Genomic DNA, 20,528 nt, shown 5'->3' with positions numbered 1-20,528 from the left:
TACCTCCTTAACATGCACACTCACTTACTCACTCTTGCTACCAGAGCTTGACAGTGGTCCAAATGACTCAGCGCGTCACTGGCTGTTACATAAACCCTTAAGGGCCCAACCTGGTGCCAAGGATCCTCTGAGTTCCTTCCTGGCGCTGACTCTGCCTGTCGGTCTGTCTGTTGGCCTGGCCCGCTCCTTCTGTTTCTGTTCTAGGAAAGCGGGAGGGAGGTAGAGAGAAAAGGGGTCTGCTGCCTGTCTGTTGGCCTCCCTGACAGGCCCGCTCCTTCTGTTCTGGGAAGAGTGGGGAGGAGAAGGGAGGTTTGTGAAAGGGGGAGATCCAATAATTTCACATAAGTGGTCGCAAGGAACAAAAAGGTATCTTTTTTAAAAGTATTGGTAAACAGCCCTGAGCATGGAAGACATTTTATAACCGTGGTTAAGGGAACATGGCTAGAAGGAAATTATTAATTTCAATAGTAAGTAAACATTTCACGGTAAGGTCTGCACGCGTATGTGAGAAATAAAATTTTATTTGAATATTCATCTTCTACTCAATTACTTACACAGACCTTTCTTACTCTTTTTGAATGACTGCACAAATGTGTTGGTTAATCCACTACTATGAAAGTGCCCTGGAGACTGCATAAGCCAGCCAGACACAGTACCAGGAATGTTTTATTAAGTCTGATCTCCAATATACTGCTTGTCATTTTCCTGTCTGAGATTACCAGTATTGCTTCCATGTGAATCTGAGGGTATCTTGGGAAATGTGGAAAAGATTGTCATGGAAAAGATTAAAGAGGAATTTCATATCAGACAACCGCTGTTCTAAAGCAGTACCTTTGGGTAGTGAATTGTTAAGAATGTCTAGGACAAGGCCTAAACCACTTTAGACCTTATGTGAGCAATGAGCATTGTAATGCTCTATAGTTTTTGTCATTGTCCAGTGTTTTCTGTGATGCATTCAATCATCATTTACTGTCCCAGTCTACTGGTGATGGAAACTGCGTTTTTCAGAAATATTACACTTAAACCCAACATAATATAGTATTCAATAGAAGTTGACATCAAGTTGCATGAGGTTCAAGTGAGGTTGCTCTTTCCTGTTTGTAAGCTAAAATCATAACTTGGGATTTGTGTGCTTAACCTCAACCTGAATAATACACTGTCAACTAAATATTGTTGCAAAGGTCAGATTCTTGTTTAAGTAGCTAACTTTTGTAACTCAAGTCAGATGTCAGCTGTGGCAGGCCTGCACCTGAGGTAGAACTCTATTCCCCAGAATGAAACACAGGAGAACTAGATCAACCATCATGTCCAGTTAGAATCATCTCTAATACAAAGGACTGAGCTTATAAATGGATATACCCTTGTTTGTTTATATTGTGATGTAAGCGTTGTCCTCTCCTTCCTGTCCCGTGTATTCCGGTGGCAGTGAGCTGCTCTTGCTCCTGGTGACATACTCACTGTTGCAGGTTCACCTCCCGGTAACGGCTCAGCCTCGTCCCCGCCCCCGGTCGTCAACGACAACCGGCCAGCCGGTGACAACCTGGACACCATCCTGTTCCAGCTGCGTCAGGTGACCCGTGAGAGGGACGAGCTCCGCAAGCGCCTGGCTCTGGCATCGCCCGGCACCACCTTCGACGACTGCAGGTACAGACAACCCCCTTCCCCCTTACCACACAACTGAGGAGAGGGTGGCGTGGAATGTCTTTATTCTGTACATCAGTATATTAATGCAGTAAGTAGTCAAATACAACATCTAGACATAAGTAGAGTAGATTGTCTTCATACTGTACTATACACCAATGTCTCCATGCAACAAGTAGTCAAAATACAAGATTTAGACAGACCGAGAATACATTCCAGCCAGTCATTAAAATTAAGGTAGCCTACAGCAGAGTAAAAATTATATTCAGCCATTGTTGTGTTATCCTTAACCTGAACTACATCACACGCTCTGCTATGATAGACTGACTGCAACATTTGGTTAATTGCTGTCTGTATGGGTCATTACTTTGAGGTCAGCGACCTGTAGGTTTATGATTGGTCATGTTTACACACACTTTTATAAATCAAATCGTATTGGTCACATACACATGGTTAGCAGATGTTAATGTGAGTGTAGCGAAATGCTTGTGTTTCTAGTTCTGACAGTGCAGTAATATCGAACAAGTAATCTAACAATTCCCCAACCACTACCTAATATACACAAATCTAAAGGGATGGAATAAGAATATATCCATATAAATATATGGATGAGCGATGTCCGAGGGGCAAATACATATGAGATGAGTAATGTAAGATATGTAAACATTATTAAAGTGGCATTGTTTAAAGTGACTAGTGAGTTTCTATGTCGCAAGCAGTGAACAAGCAGTGGCTCGGGTGGTGGTTGTCCTTGATGATCTTTTTGGCCTTCCTGTGACATCGGGTGCTGTAGGTGTTCTGGAGGGCAGGTAGTTTGCCCCCCGGTGATGAGTTGTGTAGACTGCACCACTCTCTGGAAAACCTTGCGGTTGAGGGTGGTGCAGTCACCGTACCAGGTGGTGATACAGCCCGACGGGATGCTCTCAAGCCTCCTGTTTCCTGAAGCCGTTGTGCAGAATCATGAGGGATGCACAATAGTGAGTTCATCTCAGGTAGTCCTGAGGACCATGCCTTAGGACTCCTTGCTTTCCCCAGTCCACTTGTCCGTGCTGCTGCTCAAGTTTCAACTGTTCTGCCTGCGGCTATGGAACCCTGACCTGTTCACCGGACGTGCTACCTGTCCCAGACCTGCTGTTTTCAACTCTCTAGAGACAGCAGGAGTGGTAGAGATACTCTTAATGATCAGCTATGAAAAGCCAACTGACATTTACTCCTGAGGTGCTGACTTGCTGCACCCTCGACAACTACTGTGATTATTATTATTTGACCATGCTGGTCATTTATGAACATTTGAACATCTTGGCCATGTTATGTTATAATCTCCACCGGCACAGCCAGAAGAGGACTGGCCACCCCTCATAGCCTGGTTCCTCGCTAGGTTTCTTCCTAGGTTCTGGCCTTTCTAGGGAGTTTTTCCTAGCCACCGTGCTTCTACACCTGCATTGCTTGCTGCTTGGGGTTTTAGGCTGGGTTTCTGTACAGCACTTTGAGATATCAGCTGATGAAAGAAGGGCTATATAAATACATTTGATTTGACCTTTCACAAGCAGACATGTACCCTCAGGGGAAAGGTTTAGGATCCGATGATGATATTAGGAACGTTTTCTAAACAAGTCAACGAAGTGTATGTACAGACACTGCTATGAAAAGTAGTCTCTAACCATAGGCCTAACCATCCGGTAACCACCCTGCTCTGTTTATGAATGCTTTCTTGAGTTCCAGGTACCAGGTTGATAAAAACGCAATTCACAACTGGGAGGGATGCCTAGTGGATTTGACCTGTGAGAGAAAGCACTGACAGAGAGGGAGGGAGATTTATATTAATTTATTAGTACCGGTCAAAAGTTTGGACACCTACTCATTCCAGGGTTTTTTCTTAATTTGTACTATTTCCTACATTGTAGAATAATAGTGAAGACATCAACACTATAAAATTAAACAGATATAATCATGTAGTAACCAAAAAAGTGTTAAATAAATCAAAATATATATATATATTTTTTTTAAGTAGCCACCCGTTGCCTTGATGACAGCATTGTACACTCTTGGCATTCTCTCCAGAGCCAACCAGATTCATGAGGAATGCTTTTCCAATAGTCTTGAAGGAGTTCCCACATATGCTGAGCACGTTGGCTTTTCTTTCACTCTGCAGTCCAACTCAACCCAATTGAGATGGTTTGGGATGAAGTCGGGTGATTGTGGAGGAAAGGTCATCTGACGCAGCAATCAATCATTCTCCTTGGAGAGGTGATGTTTTTCCACTAGTCAATTGTCCAGTGTTGGTGATCCCGTGCCCACAGCAGCCATTTCTTTTTGTTTTTAGAGGATATGAGTGGAACCCGGTGTGGTTGTCTGCTGTAAAACTACTGTTGTGCTGTTATTTGTCTTTGTTTTTTTTTAATTACACTCTGTGCTCAAAGGAAGAAAAAAAACTGCTGCTCCAGATTTGCTCCATTTCATTAAAATTACAATTTAACCAACACCCATCTGTGACTACCTGGACCAACCATTTGGTTTTCAAATATTGAAACCAAACCATAGGGATTTGAATGAAAAGTATTTGACATGGAAAGGTCAATGTAAGAAGCGCACATAATTACAAATAGGATATAAGTCATATTAAACAGCATATAAACACTCTAGATAGGTGAGGAGCCAGACAGGCAGCCTAAGAAGGAATGAAAATGAATTATTTAAGCTTTATTATTTCAAGGCTATAGCCTACAAATAAATACATTGATGCATTTGCGATTGACACAATAGGCTGGTAGGGACATAAAGCGCTCAGCATTTACATAATATTTTGTTGTATTAAATCATTGTAGTCTAAGTTGCGCATATAGCCTGTGACTTAGAATTAAATACAAATTCAACTAAAAATGACTTAGTGCCTTTGAATTTTTTTTAGAAACACGTGATTGTCCAGTCTGTGGCTTCTGTCTCATGTGATGGTGCCTGGAGCCGGCCAGCAGCAGAGAATATCCTCTCCACACTTGCCGAGCCACTGGGGATGCTAAACACTCTTTTGGCCACCCTTGCCAGGCTGGGCAGAGATGCAACCTTGTTGTTTTATTCTTCTATAGGTAGGGATAAAGGTTTTTAGGCAAAATAACCCAATCAAAACAGAAAGCTCCTTAAACGTGAGAATATGCCAGGCTTATTGGGCCAAAATCAATTATGGCCTTTTGTATAATAGAACAAAAATGAAAAACGTTTAAGAGATCAGAATTTTTGTTTATAAATACTTTGCTACAATGAGACTAAGCTAGCTACCCAACTCGTTCCTTTCTTTTAGCATGTGCACATAGTAAGTACACCATCATGCTTTCGGGATATGGGTCTTTTCAGATTCCACAAGGATTCTTTAGTTGTGGACACTACATCACCACACTCTCTCTTGCTCTTGGTCCTCATCTTTGTAAGTCACCTTGATTTCAGCACCTGTGTTTTTTCTTCATGAAAATATTTAGCCGACATGACAGTAGCTAAAGCAAGTGACTATAGCAACACACAAGTAGACTACAAATGTTCAATTGGAGGGGGTGGGAAGGCCAACGCTCCAGCCTTTGGGAATCTCGCGCCATGCTCCAGTCAAATTGGGCACGCTCCTCGCTCCGCTCCAGCTCTGCTCCACTCACATACTCTGGTTTGGACACTGCAGACAGAAGTTGGCAGATCGGATGTACCGACTTCAGACGAGTCCCGTGACGCTGGTGGGGGTCTTAGTGCAAACCTTTCGGACTCTACAGACGTTTTCTTGGGGAATACCAATTTTCAAGATGTTTGATGGTCTGATAAACAACGCTGTAGCTCTGCCACCTTCCACTTAAAATGCCAAACGCTGCCATTGGTGGATGCGGTGGATTGAGACGCAGCCCAGGCAAAAACACATCTAGGGGATGGGGATATTTTTATAATGGTAATTCGATTTCTGCGGGGGTGAGAACATCAACTAGGGGGTTAACTGACATTGGGCTTACTTTGTAGACAAGGTCTCAGGTTGTTTGTGATGCATTACTCAGCTCGTGTCCTTGTTTCCCCAAAGGCCAAATTCCAAAGCCAGCCACGACTACGAGCGACTGAAGAGTCAGTGTATGCGGGCCATGGCAGACCTGCAGTCTCTACAGAACCAACACACCAAGACTCTGAAGAGGTGTGAGGAGGCCGTCAAGGAGGCTGATTTCTACCAGTGAGTACCACCATCATCAACACTGATTTGGCTGGCTGGCTGGCTGGTCGACTGACTGGTTTGTTGGTTAAAAGACATGTTTAGTCCTTTGAGAACACTGCCCAGTCTGTCAGGAATCATCTGTTAGTCCAATAACTCTTTCTGAATAGACTGTTGTAATTAGATGGGAATAATTCTAGGTTTTATGGCATCATTGTTTTACTCATTTACAGACTGTAGAAGTGCCAGGTGCTGCAATTACAAATTGAAGGAACATTTATGTGCTAATGGGTCTGTTTCCATTTAAGTGGAAGAGGGATTACCTAATGTGAATTAAGGCGTTGTACAGCAATATATTTTATAGTCAATTGTAAATTTAGTCATATCAAGTTATGTTCTATAGGGCTACCAAACCCAGCACTAAACCTACAATAATTCTAGCCATCATGCTTTTAATCTGGGGGGTCTTCTTTGTACGCACTTACTAGAGTAAACATAAACTCGTAAGAGTACCACACATGTACAGCTTTGTAAAGTTCTATAAGGACAATATCTGGTAATCTGTGGTATTATATCCAGGCATGTAAGGTGTGTGTGTGTGTGTGTGTGTGTGTGTCACAGTGAGACAGACACAGGGTGAGAGAGATGAGGATTATCACTCCACTCCACCCTCCAGCAGGTCTGTGTGTGATTGGATGTAAGCCCCTGTCGCTGTCTGTCCAGGAAAGCAATCAAACATAATGTGTTAATCTCCCTCCTAACCTCTGTCTGCCTTGTCATTGACTTATATGTTCACTGGGGGGAGGGAGGAACATGTATTGCAATCAGTACTTACCAATTCAGGTCTGCAGAGAGGTTAGTATGTACTTTCACCTTAACCTGCCTTTTGCTGACATCCTAGTAATTGCAATCTGCTGTATAACGAATGTAACCTCTTGGTAATCTTCCCTCCTGCAGTTTTAACCTCTCCCTCTTTGTCTCCAGTATGCTCCACAGTCGTGTGTTAGGAGACCAGTCTCAGCTGAAAGAGGAGCTGGATGTGTTGAGGAGAGACAACACTCAGCTGGTCAGGGAACACAACCACCTGAAGCAGAGCTGTGAGGAGCTCCGCAGGCTGCACAGCGAGGACCAGAAGGAGGTGGCCGACATGAGGCGGCAGCAGCAAGAGGTACACGCGCGCTCACACACACGGTTGCTGTGACCTATACTGGGTTGCTGCGCTTTCAGAAACCCACACGTCACTGGAGAAGACGGCACACACACACACACACACACAGCTGGGAGATGCATACAGAGCACTTCTGTAAAGGGCAGTGTTGGAGAACAAGGTCATTGGCTCATGTACAGGGCATGTCGGCACATTCCGCTTGTACCTACTGCTCCTCCTGTGTTCACAGATCTGTACATTCAGGAGAGGTGTTTAAACTCACCAGTTTAGAATGCTATGGCTCCATCTCCTGCATACTGCCCTGGGGTCACACCTGGTCCCACAGCAATCACTACAGACTCCAGCAAGCCTTACATACACCACACACTCAACTCAACACACAAAAACATCAGGGAGGTATTTGCATTTTATTGGTGATTTTATGATTGTGAAGGCCCAGCAAAAATGAAACCTAAGGGCTGGTTAGTTACACCATAGTACCTAAGGCTCCATTTACACAGGCTGAACAATTCTCATCTTTTGCCCAAATATTGGTCTTTTGACCAATCAGGTCCTTTGCCGATAATTGGGGAAAATATCAATATTGGTCTTCCTATGTAAATGCAGCCAAATAGTCCATATACTGCAGCTGCTCACTGCTGCCATCTGCTGATTAACTGGTGTAAAAGGAATCAATGTCATTCTACCTTGGTTATTGTTCCAGTGGCTTGGTTTGGTTTCCATATGCTTCAGAATAAGTAAATAACCACACACTATCACTCTGAAAAAATACATGTATTAATTAAATAAAGCAATAGCAAGCTTCGTTCATCGTTGTTTCAGCATGGTGCTTGAAACACCAAAATGGTGGTTTTGAATATATGTCAACTGTACATTAACTTTATTTGTATAGCACAATTCATACGTGGCAAATGAAGGTGTGCTTAACTGTATGTGCATGTAGAAAATCCTCAGCTGAATGACTGTCCTTCCTCCAGGTGATGAGAGAAAACGGTTCATCAGAGGTTCTCAACAAGCTCTATGACACAGCTATGGACAAGCTGGAGGGGGTGAGGAAAGAATACGATTCGCTGAGCAAACGCTACAGCGAGAAGGTAGCTAATCACAACACGGACCTGAGCAGGCTGGAGCAGGTGGAGGAAGAGAACCGCCGATTACAGAAACAGATGGACACGTTGCTGAGACAACGAGACACGGCTATACACTACCAACAACAGTGCTCTACGTCCATGAGGAGGTAACACGGACAGACACACTCCTCAACCCAAAGATGCATGGTTATACACCACACACACGCACACATATACTACTACACACCTCACCATCTTCCTCTCCCCAGGTTTGACTCTGTACAACAGGAGCTGAACAAGTCTTCAGGCCAGAACAAGGAGCTGCAGAGGGAGATGGAGCGGCTGCAGTCGGAGGTGACGCGCTGTAAGAACTTCCAGCTGAAGGCAGTAAAGGACTGTGAGAAGTACAAGGAGGAGAGGGACTCTGTGTTCAACGAGTACAGGCTCATCATGAGTGAGAGGGACCAGGTCAGAGAGATACATATAATACATTATGGTTTCATAGATACAGATTACGGCTAGTCCTGGATTAAGAAGCTACTTTCCATGTATCTACATTGAGGATGTTATTATACATTATTTCAGGACTAGGCTTAACCTTTAAGCAGTTGTTCATCCCAACCTTTTATGATAATACAATAATAAAACTTAGCAATAATGAAGTGGGTTATTAAATTCTGGGTAACAGGTGATCAAGGAGCTGGACAAGCTGCAGACAGAGCTGGAGGCTGCAGAGGCCCGCCTCAAAAACACCTCGTCTGAAAGGATGGTGGCCAGCGAGGAGATGGAGGCTCTCAGACAGGTACAGGTCAATTAATCATTTTATCTATCAGTCAGTCAAACACCTAGTCTGAGAGGTTAATCAATTATTTAAGCAATCTATCGATCAGTTTATTAATAGTCAGTCTAAACACTTAGAGGGTGATAGCCAAGGAGGAGATTGAGGCTCGCAGACAGGTCATGTTAACCAAGTTAATATATTTCAATTAATATCAGTTTATTAATCAAACTCACCTCGTCTGAAAGAATGCTGGCCAGTGAAGCTCTGACAGCTGCTCGATCAATTAGCTAAATTTGTTGCTGATCACCAAGGGGTTGTGTTTTGGCATTAAATCTGATTTGATTGTTTTTTAGGAGCTGAACTCGTCGTTGGTGGACCGGGACAGGGCAATCTGTGAGAGGAACGAGCTGTTGGAGAAGTACTGCCACGAGGTGAAGGATAAGGCTGAGGCCCAAAAGGAGCTGAGCCAAGCCTGTAAAGATATTGAGACGGTCCGCGAGGAGAGAGACGTGGCCCGCAAGGAGAGGACAGAGGCCATCATACAGAGAGACCAGCTACTGAGAGAATACTACCAGGCAAGACAGGTAACATTAACACACCTGAAAACAACACGCACCTTACAGGTATGATAAACAACTGTATTAGGGAGAGGACAGAGGCTGTCAAAAGGTGACAGCTCCCAGCCAAAGGTATTACACATATGATAAAGAGCTTAGAGGATCCCATAAACTGTCAACCATTGGATTATGTCAGTTGCATGACCCTAAAGCGGATTTAGTGCTTTAGACAAATGCTGCTGTTTCTGCTCCTGACACTTCCCTGTTCAGACCACTAGATGGCCCCCCTACCACGGTTTTACATGACAGAAGTCGGGATGCTTGAAATCTGTGATAGAAATCCCAGTTGAAGGATTCCCTCGCTACTGATTCCAGGAATTCTACAACTAGGTTTTCTGAGAAATCTGTGAACTTGTAGAAAGTTTCAGGAAATTTGTTTTTGATCTCTTGAAGCTTCATGTTTTGAAAGTGGCTAACTAGCGTGTATCCATGTGTGTGTCTGTGCGTGTATCCATGTGTGTCTGTGCGTGTATCCATGTGTGTCTGTGCGTGTATCCATGTGTGTCTGTGCGTGTATCCGTGTGTGTATCTGTGCCTGTGCGTGTATCCATGTGTGCCTGTGTGCCCGTGTCTGTGTGTGCTCGACAGAAACAAGACTCTGCCACCCTGGACATAGAGCGGGCCAACAAGGAGATTGAGGTGTTGAGGAAGCAGTATGAGGCCATGTCCCAGGAGCTGAAGGAGGCTACGCAGGAGGCCGAGGTGGCCAAGTGTCGACGTGACTGGGCCTTCCAGGAGAGAGACAAGATAGTGGCAGAGAGAGAGAGCATACGGTGAGAGAAAGCAGGAATAGTGGCGTAGGCTCTTTCTTAATTCCTTTTTCTTTGATTCCTTGCACCTTCTCTCCTTGCCTCCTTCTGAAAACGCATTGGAGTAGAAGGTCCAAGAGGACTCTTGCATCTTCCCTAATGTTTTGAGGAGGAGGCATGGAGAGAGGACGCAGTGAATATTAACTGACTAAACTGTGCTGATGCTTGATGATGTCATATCCTGCCCCTCCAGGACGCTGTGTGACAACCTGCGTAGGGAGCGGGACCGGGCGGTCAGCGATCTGGCCGACGCCCTGCGTAACCTTGACGACATGAGGAAGCAGAAGAATGACGCGTCACGGGAACTGAAGGAACTCAAGTGAGTCCCAGAGCACGCAGAAAATGTCTGGCCTCCTCTAAATAACCTTTTTCAAAGCTGGTAAGAATATAGTTGAATAGCCCTGGTTTATGAGGTTAATTTAAACACACACATACCATACCACATCACACACTTTCCACTTTCTCAACCCCCTTGAAGTGATGTGAAATGCTCCCTCTACTGGTCAGTATGTGACTGCCATATTAAATTCTCTCTGTCTTTTCTTTGAGAGCTCATCCTCTTTTCCTGCTGACGAAGAAGAAAGGAGTAACATTTTGGTTTAAGTCAGCCACCCCCTCTAGGCATGCCTCATAAGGACATAATGTATCTTAGTGACAGTCAGCCACCCCCTCTAGGCATGCCTCATAAGGACATAATGTATCTTAGTGACAGTCATCCACCCCCTCTAGGCATGCCTCATAAGGACATAATGTATCTTAGTGACAGTCAGCCACCCCCTCTAGGCATGCCTCATAAGGACATAATGTATCTTAGTGACAGTCAGCCACCCCCTCTAGGCATGCCTCATAAGGACATAATGTATCTTAGTGACAGTCAGCCACCCCCTCTAGGCATGCCTCATAAGGACATAATGCATCTTAGTGACAGTCAGCCACCCCCTCTAGGCATGCCTCATAAGGACATAATGCATCTTAGTGACAGTCAGCCACCCCCTCTAGGCATGCCTCATAAGGACATAATGTATCTTAGTGACAGTCAGCCACCCCCTCTAGGCATGCCTCATAAGGACATAATGTATCTTAGTGACCGTCAGCCACCATAGGCCTATTTCTCCTTCAGCCTTTCCTTTACACACTGTAGAATATGACTTTGCTGCCACTTTTTAGACTTTGGTGACACTTCCCTTGCAGCACTTTGAACGGTTGCTTTGCCTTATAGACATCTATGGTGCTCTATAGATATCTATGGTGCTCTATAGACATCTATGGTGCTCTATAGATATCTATGGTGCTCTATAGACATCTATGGTGCTCTATAGATATCTATGGTGCTCTATAGATATCTATGGTGCTCTATAGACATCTATGGTGCTCTATAGATATCTATGGTGCTCTATAGACATCTATGGTGCTCTATAGATATCTATGGTGCTCTATAGACATCTATGGTGCTCTATAGATATCTATGGTGCTCTATAGACATCTATGGTGCTCTATAGATATCTATGGTGCTCTATAGACATCTATGGTGCTCTATAGACATCTATGGTGCTCTATAGATATCTATGGTGCTCTATAGATATCTATGGTGCTCTATAGATATCTATGGTGCTCTATAGACATCTATGGTGCTCTATAGATATCTATGGTGCTCTATAGACATCTATGGTGCTCTATAGATATCTATGGTGCTCTATAGACATCTATGGTGCTCTATAGATATCTATGGTGCTCTATAGATATCTATGGTGCTCTATAGATATCTATGGTGCTCTATAGACATCTATGGTGCTCTATAGACATCTATGGTGCTCTATAGATATCTATGGTGCTCTATAGACATCTATGGTGCTCTATAGATATCTATGGTGCTCTATAGATATCTATGGTGCTCTATAGATATCTATGGTGCTCTATAGATATCTATGGTGCTCTATAGATATCTATGCAGACCTGCCAATATGCACTAATTTTGCGTACCAACTATGCAATTCTCTGTCCATGTATGCATGTACGAGATCCGAGTTCAAAGTACGCAGAAATTAATAGGGCCTGATTATTAAAAATGAAAAAAACATTTTAATACAAAATAACTCCACTGAGTAAATTTAACATCCTGATAATCGCTCTGCAACACACAGACATGTTCTGAGTTTGTGTCAACAGACATGGCGATTAATGCATCATTATTCGATGTAGCAACCGGGTGTCTGCCCCTCCTGTTTGTTGTGATGCTGAGTTTGCCGGCTGTCAGCTGTACGTGAACACATGGACAAAATCCCCTTTCGACTCCGCGTGTTGTGGAAAGGTAAACTCTAATTGTTTCAAGCTAACGTTAGCGAACATAAGATCGACATTCGGTGAGCTCTAAAATGCCAGCAGTTCACTCGCATTTGCTCGTGAAATAGTTAAATGCAAATACGAAAAATAACTGGTCGCATTTGTGCGATGTGATATACATTTAATTCTGCGTCCCATTAGTTGTATATTCCACGTAACATTACGAGGATCACGCAACCCGATGGATGGACTGTACCTGTAAGTATGATCCACGTCACAAAAAGCTTTACAAAAGTATAATTAAAAATAAATATTTACATCTTGGCATTAAATGGGGTCGGGAGTTTAGGAGACTGCGCAATGAAGAATGAATGAGTGTCTGGTTTTTGGCTATATAGGCAATGCTTCTAAAATGGCTGCACTAGATTTGAGATTTTATGAATTTAGAACATCTGAAATGATCTATGTGCTGCAAATAAGTACAATAGGCACCTTTACATAGGCTGAAACAGCGGACTCTTCTCGCAAACAGCATTCAGATTCCCTTTGCGGTAGCTTGCTTTGCGTAGCCAGTTTGTGGTCTGTTTCAATTCGATCACCTGTTTTTGTTTTTATGTTTTCAAATAGATGTTTCTTTTAGTGTTGATTTGGAACCGTGTCTAAAAAGCCAATACTTGTTAGCTGGTCCAAGTGATTGGCCCTGTTTGAGAGTTGACAAGCGTTCCTCCACTATAGAGACTAAATTTGGGGGCATGTGCTAAGAAAAACATTATAGATAATTAACTCCGTTCTACATGTAATGGCATAAACATGCAGACAATCTGTGCTAATTCCACAAAACATATATTTATTTTATATGTTCTGTACTTATCAGTATGAATCTTTTATTTATGTTTTGTAAATACCTTTTCAGAGGACTGAACTGAACCAGGTGTGATCCATAATGTTTGTCTAAGCACATGTGCTCATGAAAAAAAAGTTAGCTTAGGTTGTGCAATAACAAAATTAGCAGCTAATATAGCAAGTCATTGTTATTTCAGCCAGTCAGTAAATCTATGCCAGATGATGAGAGTGAGGAGACTGAGAGAAACAGACCGGGCAGCAGTTACATGCAAGTTGAATCTCCAATTTGCTGCATGTGTCTGGTATTCTAAAAAGTTTGACAGGGTTGGCAGGTCTGTCTATGGTGCCCTATAGATGTAGTTGTGCAACATTTAGAAACTCTATGAAAATGCTACAAGGCACATGTTTCCTCATTTAGCAGATAGTGTACATGCACTCAGTGACATGTAGATATATCCTGCACACTGTTGTGATGTGTTCTGACCTGTGACATCCCTTCCTGTGGTCAGAGAGAAGATGGAGAGCCAGCTGGACAAGGAGGCCAGGTTTTGTCAGCTGATGGCCCACAGCTCCCATGACTCCGCCATCGACACAGACTCTCTGGAGTGGGAGACGGAGGTTGTGGAGTTTGAGAAGGACAGGGTGATTCTGGAGAGACAATACTTTAGTTGATTTGATTGAATGCTTATTTGACTTACTGTTGATGTATTGATTGGATGGGTGAATGGATGGATTGATTGATTGATCAGATGAATTCATTTCCAGCAAATGTTAAAATCCAGCTTAATAAAGGCACTGATATGTATGTAGATAACCAGTATGTTTAATTTAGCTGTTTTCCTGCAGGATGACATGGATTTAAAGGCACTTGGGTTTGACATAGCAGAGGGGGTAAACGACCCATATTTACCAGGAGATTGTGGAATATTTGTGACAAGAGTGGACAAAGGAAGTATTGCAGATGGAAGGTTAAGGTAATTCTCTGATTTGTAAAATTTCTTGAGGTTCAAGTTCAGAAACCCCTGTTCGTTCCGCATCTTCATCATCCCCAATATCACGTTTTTACTTCCTGCTTTTCAGAGTGAACGATTGGTTGCTGAAGATAAATGACATGGACCTGACCAACAAGGACAGGAAGCAGGTGGTAAAGGCGGTGCTTAACAGAGGCGGGCTGATCAACATGGTGGTTCGCAGGAGGAAGTCCCTGGGAGGAAGGCTGGTCACCCCTGTACACATCAACCTGATCGGACACAAAGGTAACACTTGTGGCACTCCTGGTGTGTATTCATTAGGAAACCATTTACTCCAAATGTAAAATGTTTTGCAAAGAAAACAAGTTCCTATTCGACAAATTCAGGTTGGTCCATCCCCCTTCTTTCTGTTTGCTTCCGTCTGGTTCTTAGAATAAATTGTAAATCACGCAACAAAACTAGAACAGGTCTATTCATCAGTCGGATTATGTTGCAAAAATGTTTGGTCTGTCTCAAAACGGTTTGCATCGGAATTCGACTAATGAATTCACCCCTGTTCTTGTTTTAATGTTCTGTTGAATGATTGATTGGGTGATTGATTTGATTTATTGATTCAGTGCATGGTTGTATTATATCAGCCACCTAGAAAAGGTGGCAAATTTTTCCAAAAACCAGCATGAAACTCTTTCTAAAGACTGACATCTAGTGGAAGCCAAAGAAACTGCAATCTGGGAGGATTTCGCCTTGTAAAAAGTGACAGCCATTAAAAACAGTGGTGGGGGGGGGGGGGGGTTGTCCTCTCAGTTTCTCCTGCCATCAGTTCTGTTATACTCATACATTATTTTAATTGTGTTTTCTATCCAAATCTACCAATTATATGCATATCGTAGCTTCTGGGCCTGAGTAACAGGGAGTTTACTTTAGGCACGCTTTTCATCCGGATGTGAAAATACTGCCCCCTACCCAAGAGGTTAATTGAAATGCATTCCAGATGATTACTTCACGAAACTGGTTGAGAGAATGCCAAGAGTGTTCAAAGCTGTCATCAAGGCAAAGAGTGGCTACTTTGAAAAATCTCAAATATAAAATATATTTTGATTTGTTTAACACTTTTTAGTTTTTTTGGTTACTACATGATTCCATATGTGTTATTTCATAGTTTTGATGTCTTCACTTGTATTCTAACGTCAGTGTTATAGGTCTCCTCTCTACCCCAGACAGTGGTATAGGTCTGAAGTGTGTAATACATATTGTATTCTCCTCTGTACTCCAGACAGTGGTATAGGTTTGAAGTGTGTAATACATATTGTATTCTCCTCTCTACCCCAGACAGTGGTATAGGTCTCCTCTCTACTCCAGACAGTGGTATAGGTCTCCTCTCTACTCCAGACAGTGGTATAGGTCTGAAGTGTGTAATACATATTGTATTCTCCTCTCTACCACAGACAGTGGTATAGGTCTCCTCTCTACCCCAGACAGTGGTATAGGTCTGAAGTGTGTAATACATATTGTATTCTCCTCTCTACTCCAGACAGTGGTATAGGTCTCCTCTCTACTCCAGACAGTGGTATAGGTCTGACGTGTGTAATACATATTGTATTCTCCTCTCTACTCCAGACAGTGGTATAGGTCTCCTCTCTACTCCAGACAGTGGTATAGGTCTCCTCTCTACCCCAGACAGTGGTATAGGTCTCCTCTCTACCCCAGACAGTGGTATAGGTCTGACGTGTGTAATACATATTGTATTCTCCTCTCTACCCCAGACAGTGGTATAGGTCTCCTCTCTACTCCAGACAGTGGTATAGGTCTGAAGTGTGTAATACATATTGTATTCTCCTCTCTACCCCAGACAGTGGTATAGGTCTCCTCTCTACTCCAGACAGTGGTATAGGTCTCCTCTCTACCCCAGACAGTGGTATAGGTCTGACGTGTGTAATACATATTGTATTCTCCTCTCTACTCCAGACAGTGGTATAGGTCTCCTCTCTACTCCAGACAGTGGAATAGGTCTGAAGTGTGTAATACATATTGTATTCTCCTCTCTACCACAGACAGTGGTATAGGTCTGAAGTGTATAATACATATTGTATTCTCCTCTCTACCCCAGACAGTGGTATAGGTCTGAAGTGTATAATACATATTGTATTCTCCTCTCTACTCCAGACAGTGGTATAGGTCTCCTCTCTACCCCAGACAGTGGTATAGGTCTGAAATGTGTAATACATATTGTATTCTCCTCTCTACCACAGACAGTGGTATAGGTCTCCTCTCTACTCCAGACAGTGGTATAGGTCTCCTCTCTACTCCAGACAGTGGTATAGGTCTCCTCTCTACTCCAGACAGTGGTATAGGTCTGAAGTGTGTAATACATATTGTATTCTCCTCTCTACCCCAGACAGTGGTATAGGTCTGAAGTGTGTAATACATATTGTATTCTCCTCTCTACCCCAGACAGTGGTATAGGTCTCCTCTCTACTCCAGACAGTGGTATAGGTCTGAAGTGTGTAATACATATTGTATTCTCCTCTCTACTCCAGACAGTGGTATAGGTCTGGAGAATGGTGTGTTTGTGACAGCCCTCGTCCAGGGGAGTCCTGCTTCCAGGGAGGGATCTCTGACTGTTGGAGACAGACTTATCGCTGTGAGTCCTCCTCCACCACCTCTGTTTCTCCTCCTCATTTTCCTCATACTCTTCATTCCTGTTCTTCCTCCATCGCCCCCTCCTTCTCCACCTCACCTCCTTATCTTCCTCCTCCTGTTTCTACTCCTCTCTTCCAACCTCTACCTCCCCCTCCACCTGATTTGACCCCTGTTCCATTTTGGTCTCTAGTGATTTGGCGACAGAAACAATGTTAGCCAGTCATCACTCTACCTGGCAAAATGACCTTCTCTCTAATCATGATCCACCTACTGAATCTGCTGTCATAATCCTCCAGGTCCGTACTGTGAAGTTCTTCTGCTTAGTAAAACCACTGGGCTTAGATATCTCCCCACTCACCTTTTAATGGCAGACCAAGTCTCAAATTGCACCCTATTCCCTACACAGAGTACTGTTTTTGACCAGAGCCCATACGGCCAAGGTCGAGACTAATGCGCAATATATGAAATGGGGTGCCAGTTCGGACGCACCCCTGTTGACACCCTCAACTTTAATAGTGAAGCCTGGCTAGCTGATATGGGACATGATAGCTAAGTGTTGGTGATTAGCAAACATTAGACCAGATGCCTGCAGATGTCAATCATGGTTGTGTATCGTCTTATACCATGTCCTTGTAGTTGTTAATAACTTAATGTAGCAGGTTATATTTCACATATACAGATCTGTTTAATTATGTTAGTAAGCGAAGGACTTGAACATGCTGAACCAACAGCGACATATGCAGTCAGTGCACAATTTTGCATATGTCACAGCTGCACTCTTAATGCTCATTACTCCGACTTAGACTGGACTCCCCAGATGGAATAACATGCTTCAAAGAGGACTGTTTCATTTTAGATGTTAAAAGTTCACTAGTCTGATCTCTTTTTGGGGGGTGGGCAGCAGGTAGCCTAGTGTTGGGCCAGTAACTGAAAGGTCGCTGGTTCGAATACCCAAGCCGACAAGGTGAAAAAATCTGCCGATGTGCCCTTGAGAAAGGCACTTAACCCTAATTAGCAAGGCTGACCCTGTAAAACAACATTTCACTACACCTATCGGTATATATGACAAATATTTTTGCTCAGGCTTGAATACATTACCTACTTTCCTGTTTCCTCTCCCTGCGCTCCTCTCCTTGCTGCAGTATTTTATAATTCATCTCAGGCCTATTGTCATGGAAATGTGGGGATTGAGAAAGGAGTGTGGGGGTGTTAAAGTTCTAAGAAGAACCACTGGCCTAGATTTTCTAAAGTATCCCACTGCAGCAGCAGGCAGACTCAAAGCTCTGGCACTGAGTTCTTCAGGTGCAGGGGATCTCTATTTGGGGTTAGGGTAGTTGAATTCTCAATCTCCCTGGAAAGCAATACCACCTAGCAAAACTGTATGTGTTTTAGAAGGATGTGTGGGAAGTGAGTAGTGTGTGTACACTTTTTTTATGTGGCTTCTGTTTCCCCCAGATCAACGGCATCGCTCTGGACAACAAGTCGGTGACGGAGTGTGAGACACTGCTGAGGAACTGTAGGGACTCTCTTAGCCTCTCTCTCATGAAGGTGAATCTAAACTAGCTCCTCTACTAAGCTCCTTGAATGCACACTAACCTCAAATTAGACTAAAGACAAGTTCTCCTCCAGTCAATGTGGTGCCACATAACAGCCTTATTTTAAACATAGGGCTTTGACTTGAAGGTGAATCTAAACTTCACCGCCCGCTGGCCTCAAATCAGCCTTAATTTAGACTCAAGTTCTCCTGAAGTCCATGTAGTGCCATACACTGCAACACCCTTATTTGATGCTATAGCGGGCACTCTTTTTTTTAGGACAGCGACTGACTTTCTCAAGAACAAACATGTTAGATATTACTGCACTGCAGTGACTAGATTCCTGGATAGTGTGAACTTTATTTTTGGCGGAAAGTTTAGAGTTTAGGAAAAAAGGAAATGTGTTTTTACTCGTCTAGTGCTATTCCTAACACCCCCTTTATCTCTGTCCTCTATCCTTTTATGTTCCCAGTTCTTCCCTCACAGTTCGTCGGGCCAGAACATCTTCGACAGCCTGCGCGAGTCATCGTCCAACAGCCGTCTCTCCGAGGTCCACTCCAGGAACAGTCGTAACCTCAAACACAACAGCTCCACACAGACAGACATCTTCTGCCCCGACACAGGTGGGAGTGGGGGAGGTGTCAATGTCCAAGGAGAGAGGAGGAAAAGCAGGGGTGGGGAGGCCGAGGAGGGGATGGGCCCCTACGGGGACGTCAGGAAGCCCTTCTCCACGGGGTCTCTCCATGCCACCAGCCTCCGGCCGTCCTCTGACCTTGGTCTGGGTCCCCCGAGCCGCTACGGCCCCAGCGCCTTCCAGGAGTGCTGCTCTGGGTCCCCCTACGCCAAGCCCCCTCCACCCCCCATGACCTATGACCCCTCTAACCCCCCCGACTGCATCACCATGGAGACCACCCTGGAGAAGAAACACAGCGGCGGTACCTGGCCGAAGATGATCGTCGGCGGGATGTCTGTCGCCGTGGATACGACCACAGCGACGACTCCGACCCAGCTGTCCATCTTCAAGTCACCCAAACAGAGGAAGTCCATCTTCGACACGGACGCCTTCAAACCACGGCCTGAGATGGCTCCCCCATCTTCCAAGATAGAGTACCTGTTGCCCAGTCAGCTGGTGGCCCACTCCCCGCAGACCTCCAAGACGGAATCTCTCTCCTCCTCCTCTACGGCCACACCCACCCCCCCTCTGCCGCCTACCCGCAGTGATTCGTTCAAATTCAAACACAAACAGCAGAGCAATTCCGCCTCCGACTGCACGCTCACCTCCGACGGGAACGGCGGCAAGGGGGAGGCTGTTTCCATGGTTACCGGGGAGGGCCACGGGGAACACGAGATGGAACGAGAAAGGGAGAGGGAAAGAGACAGAAACGGGAACCACTACTTCCTGGACGGGAAAGTGCTGACATCGAGGAAGTCATGTGATGAGGACATTGGACGCACCAGGGGGGAGGAGCCTGATGTGAAGAGGCCCCGCCCTAAATCAGCACCAGCTCTCCGACGCAGGATGACCCCCCAGTCCATCACTCTGCCCTCCTTCCAGGTCTGTTTGATGTTAATGTAGAGTGCTTTTCACTAAGGCTGATTACAATAGTCTGAAGTGGCTTCTTCGCTTCTCCTCTCCATATGCATTAACATTAAAGAACTGAACAGGTGAAGTCATCCTCTAATATGTTGTGTTTACATACAGTGGGGAAAACAAGTATTTAGTCAGCCACCAATTGTGCAAGTTCTCCCACTTAAAAACATGAGGCCTGTAATTTTCATCATAGGTACACTTCAACTATGACAGACAAAATTTGATTTTTTTCTCTCCGGAAAATCACATTGTAGGATTTTTTATGAATTTATTTGCAAATTATGGTGGAAAATAAGTATTTGGTCACCTACAAACAAGCAAGATTTCTGGCTCTCACAGACCTGTGAGAGCCAGGTCTGTGAGAAGTCATCAATGCCCATTTTGTCTGTCATAGTTGAAGTGTACCTATGATAA

The 20,528-nt window shown here is 44.1% G+C and overlaps 1 protein-coding gene across 13 annotated transcripts in view; it reads left to right on the top strand.

Annotated features, from left to right (window-relative positions):
• The window catches only part of dlg5a (discs large MAGUK scaffold protein 5a), a 62,156-nt gene that overhangs the window by 18,719 nt on the left and 22,909 nt on the right, over positions 1–20,528 (top strand). For 9 of the 13 annotated variants that reach the window (XR_016491009.1, XR_016491008.1, XM_021580818.3 and 6 more), the window contains exons 3-17: positions 1,467–1,644; positions 5,687–5,830; positions 6,794–6,977; positions 7,955–8,214; positions 8,317–8,515; positions 8,736–8,849; positions 9,182–9,412; positions 10,034–10,218; positions 10,448–10,573; positions 13,887–14,019; positions 14,224–14,351; positions 14,458–14,633; positions 16,886–16,989; positions 18,444–18,536; positions 18,996–20,078. Coding sequence is in view for 11 of the 13 variants with exons in the window: in XM_021580818.3 (XP_021436493.2) it covers positions 1,467–1,644; positions 5,687–5,830; positions 6,794–6,977; positions 7,955–8,214; positions 8,317–8,515; positions 8,736–8,849; positions 9,182–9,412; positions 10,034–10,218; positions 10,448–10,573; positions 13,887–14,019; positions 14,224–14,351; positions 14,458–14,633; positions 16,886–16,989; positions 18,444–18,536; positions 18,996–20,078 (3,338 nt within the window). In the remaining 2 variants the exon portion in view is untranslated. The remainder of the gene's footprint in view (positions 1–1,466; positions 1,645–5,686; positions 5,831–6,793; positions 6,978–7,954; positions 8,215–8,316; positions 8,516–8,735; positions 8,850–9,181; positions 9,413–10,033; positions 10,219–10,447; positions 10,574–13,886; positions 14,020–14,223; positions 14,352–14,457; positions 14,634–16,885; positions 16,990–18,443; positions 18,537–18,995; positions 20,079–20,528) is intronic. The other 4 variants (XM_090217164.1, XM_021580816.3, XM_090217162.1 and 1 more) reach the window with 3 other exon arrangements.

This window comes from Oncorhynchus mykiss, chromosome 23 (genome assembly GCF_057628025.1).
Source record: "Oncorhynchus mykiss isolate SJ-2025 chromosome 23, ASM5762802v1, whole genome shotgun sequence".
NCBI classification, from domain to species: domain Eukaryota; kingdom Metazoa; phylum Chordata; class Actinopteri; order Salmoniformes; family Salmonidae; genus Oncorhynchus; species Oncorhynchus mykiss.
This window is presented reverse-complemented; position numbering and strand designations above follow the sequence as displayed.